This window comes from Pediculus humanus, genomic scaffold (assembly GCF_000006295.1).
Source record: "Pediculus humanus corporis 1103172107592 genomic scaffold, whole genome shotgun sequence".
NCBI lineage: Eukaryota > Metazoa > Arthropoda > Insecta > Psocodea > Pediculidae > Pediculus > Pediculus humanus.
Genome location: NW_002987206.1, coordinates 41,148 through 49,872, shown reverse-complemented (window position 1 = coordinate 49,872; position 8,725 = coordinate 41,148). Strand labels below are relative to the sequence as shown.

Sequence of the window (8,725 nt, the reverse complement as noted above, 5' to 3'; positions counted from 1 at the left end):
TTATACTGAACAATAATAAACTTAAATAAAAAATTTCATGTCGAGTATCAAAGAAAACAAAAAAACTAGTTGAAGAACATTTTCATTAAAGGATATGAATTAAATTGGTTATTGAACTCTGAATATAAAAAATATTTTAACGTATTTAATAAGCATAATATTTTGTATCTAAATTATTGTACGTTAATTGTTCATCGATCCAATGCCTAAATCCGGCTACATTTGCGTAAACCCCCGGAGTGTTGTGTTCTCCGCATCCTATCCCCCAGGCAACTATACCCACTTGAGCATATTTGTTAAGAGTTCCTTGAATGGGACATACCAAAGGACTTCCACCATCTCCTTTGCATGTGTCTTTGTTTGGCTCACCACCGGCGCATACGAAACTCGAATGAAGATTAAAGTAGGGCCCCAATCTGGTTTGTCTTAATGATTCTTGACATTCGTGATTTGGAACTATCGGCAAATCGACTTTTTTTAATATAACTTGATATTTTCCTTCTTTTCCGAATACGTCTTTTCCCCAACCGCTCGCAAAACAACGGCTCCTGTCGAAATTAGCACCCTGAGGTGGTAGGCATATCACGTCGATGTTATCGGCTAAGGTGATGGCAGAATCGAGGAATAGAAGAGCGACGTCGTTATATAGTGCCCCGGCATAATAGTCTGGGTGAATGACAACTTTTCTCACCATGGCATCTTGATGTGGAAATAGTTCGTTGCTTGTTTGGGTATCCCATTCTCCAGCACGAATTTTATATTTGGCATGACCTCCATTAACGCAGTGAGCCGCTGTGAGAACGACTTCGGGATGAATGAGAGCTCCACCGCACTGATACACGTTTAATTTTTGACCATCGGCTTGTTCTTCTTTTAAAAGTGCTACCATCCAAGGGAATTCTCCAAATTGAGCCTCTCCTTGTTCGTTACCAGTAATCCTGAATCCTACGCCTTCAGGATTGTGTCTTCCGCATCCTTCTCTGGCAGGTGTTGGCGTCGGAGTGATTCGATCAACGTCTGACAAAGGTTTTTCACAGCAAACGTCTAAATAATTTTCACAGGGTCCATCTTTCACACGTATATCAATTAATCCGACTCCGTTAGTGATGACGGTGTTATTTTGACAAAGATAATACGGCACGCACGTACATTCCGAATTTCCATGATTATTAACGTTTTCGTTTGCTTTTCCAGGCTGGAATACCTCGTCGATCAAAGATGATAAATCATCGCCACAATTCACAAGACAATTTAACAATAAAAAACTTGCTAATAAAACGTACCTCATTTTTTCTTCGGATGTATCCAATTCAAACAGGTTTCTTCCCGTTGTTTAACGCTTCTAATTCAAGTTGTACAACATTTAAGTATTAAATGCAAAAATTTTTGGCTCCCAAAGACTCAGGTCACAGCCTTCTAAAATTTAGATAGTTGCGACATCTGTCGACAAAAATTAATCAGTACGTTTAATTAAATTTACGTTAAAAAAATTTTTTTTTAAATTCATTTTTTCGATTCAGATTTCATCATCATAATTTAAATAGTAAGTTAAATATTATTAGTACAATATTAATTTTAATATTATTATTATATTTTAAACATTTATTGTATTTAAAATATTATTTTCCTCATTTAAAATCAATTAATTCTTTAACAAGGTTTTTGTCATTCATGTGATAATTATAAATCCATGTAAAAAATTTCATTTGGTCACAAGTTAAAAAAAAAAATGATATAAAAAATAACTTATTAGGAAAAACAGGAAAACAAAAAGTAGTATTTTTACAATTTATAATCGTCATTAATCATTCATAATACAATATTAAAAATATTATATGAAAAATAGTTTATTTATTTAAAGCAAAACAGCACAGCCATTTTATTAGAATGTTTTTTTTTTTTTAATAAAAAAGTTATTAAAAAACTTTTCAATCAATTATTACCATTATGTATTATTGCTAATCATTTCAATGTCAATAAATCTGTTGTTGTTTTCATTTTAAAAAAAGAAAAGAATTTTAAAAATTTACTTGACAACACATTTTGTAAATAAATGTGTTGTAAATAACTAATATTATCTCTATTTTGTGTTTTTAATAATTAATCCCAGATTATTTTTAAAAGGTAACTACGTACATAATTACATGATGATATAAAAAAATTGTTTTGTTTTAAAAAAAAAATAATATTATAGAAAAGTAATTCAAAGTTTTAGTTTACTAAAATTTATGGGACCGATTTGAAAGTTCCCAATTTAGAATCTACAATGATTTCATCTCCATTTGATATGTTATAACTATAAAGTTGTTTGTTTGGAAATCTCATTTCCTCCGGTCCAGTTACTCCCTTCATTTCCTGGTCCAAATAAAACAACCTCATTTTACGACCTGGTATTCCAGCAAATCCGTCTAATTTTGTTTTTAATTCCGCCACCGTTTGGTACACGTTCAAACACCTCCTTTCCGATATTTCCTTACACGACACCGTTATCGTAACGCGTTTTTCTGGAGTCAAATCCACATTTACGAGTGGTTCCAGTTTACCGTGTATGTTTATTAGGTCTCCGTAACGTTCAGGCCTATCACTTTCAGGTTTTTCCATGTAATGTCGTATAAAAGCTCTTTCTGCATCTTCTCTTTCTTCGGCACCTATCACTCCTCCACCGTTAAGAGTTTGAACGTTACCCAATCTCGCAATTAAAAGTTGTCGTCTTTCGTGTTCGGTATATTGTAAAGACTACAAAAAAAAAAAAAAAAAAAAAAACAATAAAACTCACTGAAAATTAAATTTTTTCTTCGGGAAATTTTTTTTTTTTTTCTATATGATTTGATTTATTACATTTAACAAAAAATTTAATTTGAATACCTTGTTTTTCTTTCTTTAATATCAAATTCAAATTTTTTTTTTTTTTTCAAAATCATACTAAAACACTCTCCCCTTCACACAATATATTTTCTTTCTCTTTCTTTAATCAAAAAAATAAAAAAAATTTAGGTTTTCTCTCTCTTCAAAGTGTTAAAACAAAAAAAGGATGAATTATTTTTTTTTTGGATAATGAAAAAAAGGGGAAAATAAAAAAATAAAAAATTTTAACCTCGAACAATGGACACCCTTGTATTCTTAAACAGTTCAATTGTGGAAATTTTCCTAATCTATCAACATCATCCCATGAATTTAACAACGTGTAATTCATGTTGAGAATTTTCAAATGTCTAAACCAATGATGAGCCGATATATTTTTTTGCAATGCTTCACATTCGCTTTCCGTTCTTTTATAATTTACATTATTATCATCATTATCATTATCTTTTTCCTCCCCATTTTCCTCATTCGAATCTAAATTATGAATCATTTCTTCTTTGTTTTTCCCATTAAAATCTAAACTTTTAATCGGACATTCGGCAATGACGAGGGATTCGAGTTGAGGAAATGATTCTCCTAATTTTATTATTTCGTTCCAACTACTTATTGGATTCCCTTTAAACAAAAAAAATCATTCATTTATTTTAAAGTAAATAATAATAATAATAATTAAATAAAAAAAAAAATTCACCTGTAAAATGTAATCTTTTAACTCCATAATGTTGTACAAGTTTTTTATCATGTTTTTCCTTTTTCGAAAGGCAATTTTCACAAAGTCCTATTTTGTGAAAATCGTTAAAGCTCAAATGTAATTCTTGTAATTGTGGCATCGATTTTAAAAGTTTTTGAATCGTGTCCCAGGTTATGTGAGTAGAATTTAATACCTGAAATCATTTATCCATACATGTAGAATAAAACAAAAAAAAAACCGTTGACCACAATTATTTTTCTTTTTTTTTGTTACTCACTAAACTACTTAAATCCGGGAAAGCGTTCGACGTCAAATTTTGTTCGAGTTTTTCCGACAAGTTATTAAATGACAAATTTGCAAATTTTAATCGAGGCATTGAATATAATATATTTAATACTTCGGGCCATTTTGTGAGTCTGTTTTGTGCCAAATCAAGTTCTACCACATCTGCGCATTTTATACTCAAATTACTAGATCCGGCACTGTCTATACCGCAGTCGTTTAGTACCAACAAACACGGCGTTATTTTACTGTATAACAAAATTTAAAAGTTTTATTATTATTATTATTTTATTTTAAAATTCGGGTTCACGGTTGAGTTCAACTAAAAAAAAAAATTAAAAAAATTTTTTTTTTTTTTGTTATTTTTCTTTTTCTGAATTTCTAATTAAATTTTTCAATGTATATTTATTATTATTATTATTATTATTATTATTATTATTATTATTATTATTATTATTAGAAATTTCCCGTTAACTTGAGTCAAGTGATATTTATTGAGTTCATCTCTTTTTTTTTCTTTTTTTTGTGTACCAGAAAAAGAATGAATTCATTTTTTTTTTTTTTTAGTTTTTCATAAGAGAAACGTGACGTGATGAAACTGATTAGAAAAAAAAACATAATAATAATAATAATAATAATAATAATAATAATAATAATAATAATAAATAATTCTTCTTATTTTATTTTCCTATCATTTAAATGTAAATTATTACATAACTTTAAAAAAAAAAATGACAAAAACAATAATTATTTAAACAATTAAGAATTAAACAAAAAAAAAAAAAAAAAAACGTTATAAAGTTACCGCGAAAATCGGTTCGAAACAAAGAAATAATAATAATAATAATAATAATAACAACTTTTTTTTTTTATTATCACCTAATAACGAATTCATGTTAATTTATTTTACGGGGTTTCTATTTTGTTTGCAAATTTCACCGACACGATATAAATATTATTTTATATAAAAAAAATTATTATTTAAGTTAATTAATATAGACTTGGTCTTACATAAATAATAATAATAATAATAACGGTTATTAAATTGCGTAGAATTTAAATAGAAAAATCTTCGCGCGGCGTATAATGAGGAGAATCCTCCTCCTCCTCGTCTCAAAGATGATTAATAAGAATTTTTATAATTTTTTTTAAAATGTCGTCAACAACAACAACAACAACAACAACAACAACAACAACTGGTTAATTAATAAAATAAAATAATAAAATAAAAAAAATTACCGTGGATTTTGTTTGGGTAAATATATAGTGACAGACGAGGATTGGCAATCAAAGGACTCACTACTATCGCCCCCATATTTTTCATTTATGGCTTCTTCTAATGATGGCATGTTTTCAATCTGAAAAAAAAAACAGAAAAAAAAATTAATTTAAATTTTGCATTTAATCCCCCACCCCACCCCACCCCCCCGCTCTACCGTATTAAATTATCACAATTCATTATTTACAATGTAAAAAAAAATCATAGTAATCGAAACAAACTAATTATTTAAAAGTAATACGGTAACACAGAAGTAGAAACGGAAAAATTATCATTATTATTATTATTAATATATTGTAAATAAATTACACAACTAAGTAAAAATATATTAAAAATTTTTTCAACCGTAACCATACAAATTATTACAAAATATTAAATTTATTACTTTTTTTTTACCGCGAGATTATCATTTTTTTAAATATATTTAAACATTAAATAATCCTATGAGGATTAAAAATTTTTAATCCTAATCCAAAAAGATTAAATTTATGAAATTTTTCAAATGCTTCTTTCAGACCATTGCAAAAAATTAATTTTTTTTTTTTTAATAAGCGCAAAGTTATTATTACCGTAATAACAATTAACTTGAAAAAATTTTTTTATTATTTTTTTGCAATAATAATAATAATTTTTTACAGATTGGAATGTTGCGGTAGTACGGAATGACAAATTTATTACACAACAAACGTTTTTTTTTTTGGGGGGGGGTTACCTTAAAAGCTACTAAATAAATTATTAGTTTACTTTTTTATTAATATGGTTAGGTACTTCTTACGTAACTTTGTACTATGTGTACAAAAAAAAAAACTTTGTTTGTTCAATGAACCTAAAAAACCATTTTTTAATGCGCAATATTATATTAACACGATGCGAATTAATTAATAAATTTTTATTTATTTTTTCATAATACGATCAATAAAATTATTAATTAACAATTAATAATAAAAATTTATAAAACGTAATTATTGTTTTTAATTGTTAAATGTTTAAAAAGAAAAACAAACAAACGTACGAATCAAACATTTAATTATAGAAAAAGGTTCGATTACTATTATTATTATTATTTTAAATAAAAATCTTTTTTGGAGGGTGTATATAAAATAAAATAATAATCCAACAATCATTTCAAATCAATAAATAAATAAAAAAAAAAACTCGAATAATTATATTTAAAGTTTAATACCCCTTTCACCAATTACAATTCAAGGTTTGTTCTTTTAATACGCGTAAAAAAAAAAAAAAAAAAGAAAACAAAGAAATTTCAATATGAAAAAAAAATAATCATACAAAAACGAATAAAAAATACCAGATTTCAAAAAGCTAAACCGTAAAAGTTTACAAATGCATACCTGAAATCCGGTCTGAAATGTTTGTTTGTTTGAATTAGGCTTAAAAGCCCACGCTTTTTAAAATTTAACGGAAATTTTACAATTTTATTTAATATATAATAAAGAAAAAACCAGATTTTCAAAAGCTCAATTCTTCGTCATAAACATAAATACGTTTTTTTTTTTTTTTTTTTAAAATTATTTTAATAGAAACAAAAGGAAAAAAAAAATAAAACTTTTGTAGAGCGATTAATATTATGTAACAAAATTATTATATTATGGATAAGCATGGATGCTTGCAGAATTTATGAAGCAATATTATTAAGTGAAAGTATAAAAAATTTAATAAATCGACCTGAAAATGGGGAGGGGGGGGGGAATTTTTTAAATAAAATAATATTTTGATAAATCACAAAGACATGGAAATTTTTTTTTTTTAACAATTATTTTCATTAGTTTTATGCTGCCCTTAACCCATTTTTACAATTGAACGAATTCAAAATATTTCTGGATTAAGAAAAAAAGCGTAAAAAAAAATTGAAACGGAAAATAAATAATCATAGCTAAACAACAGAATCATGTCCTAATTTCTAAATTTAGATTTTACATTTAGCAATTACCAACTGACCACATCTTAATATATTTTGCGATTAATAATTTTAATTATTATTCCTACGTTTTAAATGATTAATTACGATTTGTGACATTTACCATAATGTAAAATTCCTTAAAGAAACAAATAATTAACACTTTAATTAAATATAATATATAAATAAAATTTAACCAACCTTTATCAGTTACTAAATTTATTAATTACTCATTATTTTTAGGACATAATTATTTTTAAAAAAAAAATTTTTTTTTTTTTTAATAAAATAATTAAACAATCACATACACAAAAAAGAAAAAAAAAATTAAAATTTTTCCTTAATACAATACAAATAAATAAAAACACACAAACAACAATAAATAAAGACAAAGAAACAAACGAAATGATCCTCGAGTAAGAATTGTGGTCCGTGTTCTCTGCAATGTTTGTACACAAAGACAGCTGTGAGTTAGTTACTAAATCATCCGCTATGTCAATAACAGCGCTACTATCAGAAGGTCATACAGATTTTTTGTTTTTGTTTTTTTTTTTTTTTAATAAACTGAACAAGAGTAAAAATTTTTTAATTATAATAAAAATAATTTTAAAATGTCGTTAATTTATCATAAAATTAATTAAATCATATCGTAACCATTAGAGAAAAATCAAAAACAAAAAAAAAAAAAACATCCATACGTACTGTCCTAGAAATTTTCCCATTAAAATTTAATAATAATAATAATAATAAATAACAATTAAAGTATTTTTTAAAAAAAGCGTAATAAAAATAAATTTTATTAACTACCAAAAAGTAATAATAATAATTTTTTATTATCGCGTATGGAAAATATTAAATAAAAAAAAAAAAAAAAATGCGCATTTTAACACGTATAATTTAAATATTTTCTTTAGATAATTTCCATCTTATGTAAGATGCGTGGGTAGAAAATGTAAATCTATTTTTTTTTTTTTAAAAAAAAAAAAAAAAAGGTGTAATCCTTTATGTACAAAATTATTCTTACTTAATAATATTAATTAAGTCATCATTATGCGAATAATCGTAAATACTGATTTACAATAATAAACAATTTTGAAATCGTTTTTCTTTAAATAAATAAATATCTGCTATGATGATAAAATTTTGCCAAAAAACTAGGTCAACTTTAATTTTTTTTTTTGACAATTTTCCAAGTCTAAAAATTAATTTATAAAAAAAAATATTTTAATTTTATTTTGTTTATTTAAGTTTTTCACCTACTTTGCTTCTTTTTTCAAAACAAATTTGAAAAACTTTTTTTACTACTTAATTTTCCTTTCCTTTTATTTTGAAGGTATTAAAATCACTTATTAACATGTCAAAATAAAATGTTTGCTCATATTTGAAATTATTATTAAATGAAAAATATATAATAATCATTTTAACAAATTGTTTACTTAAATTTGTACCACAGACTAGTCGAATTCAAATTCTATACCAAATCGATAATAAAGATTTTGAGTATACGAAACTGGGGGTACATTTTTAACCTTTCATTAGTTTTCTCGTGCAAAACTATTCAAAATTATTATTATTATTGCAATGTATAATATTATTATGAGTGATTAATACTTTATACTTTTTTCGAATTTGAAATTTTTACATCATACACTAAATGATGTACATTTGGAGCATATGATTTAACAAAATTTATATT

The 8,725-nt window shown here is 25.3% G+C and overlaps 3 protein-coding genes across 3 annotated transcripts in view; all 3 read right to left on the bottom strand.

The window, feature by feature from the left end:
- Positions 1-108: 108 nt before the first annotated feature.
- On the bottom strand, positions 109-1,288 carry Phum_PHUM229470 (Mast cell protease 6 precursor, putative; the record flags this gene model as incomplete). Its single annotated transcript, XM_002425924.1, has 2 exons — positions 109-118; positions 183-1,288. The coding sequence occupies 2 exons, from the start codon at positions 1,286-1,288 to the stop codon at positions 109-111; spliced, it is 1,116 nt and encodes a 371-aa protein (XP_002425969.1).
- A 938-nt stretch (positions 1,289-2,226) lies between these two features.
- Phum_PHUM229460 (tubulin-specific chaperone E, putative) lies at positions 2,227-4,386 on the bottom strand (the record flags this gene model as incomplete). Its single annotated transcript, XM_002425923.1, has 6 exons — positions 2,227-2,736; positions 3,095-3,249; positions 3,385-3,477; positions 3,554-3,746; positions 3,831-4,083; positions 4,367-4,386. The coding sequence occupies 6 exons, from the start codon at positions 4,384-4,386 to the stop codon at positions 2,227-2,229; spliced, it is 1,224 nt and encodes a 407-aa protein (XP_002425968.1).
- Positions 4,387-8,553: 4,167 nt separating this feature from the next.
- Phum_PHUM229350 (uncharacterized protein) overlaps positions 8,554-8,725 on the bottom strand; it is a gene marked incomplete at both ends in the record, with an annotated part of 1,186 nt that continues 1,014 nt past the window's right edge. The window contains one exon of the mRNA XM_002425922.1: positions 8,554-8,583. Within this exon, the coding sequence (XP_002425967.1) occupies positions 8,554-8,583 (30 nt within the window). The remainder of the gene's footprint in view (positions 8,584-8,725) is intronic.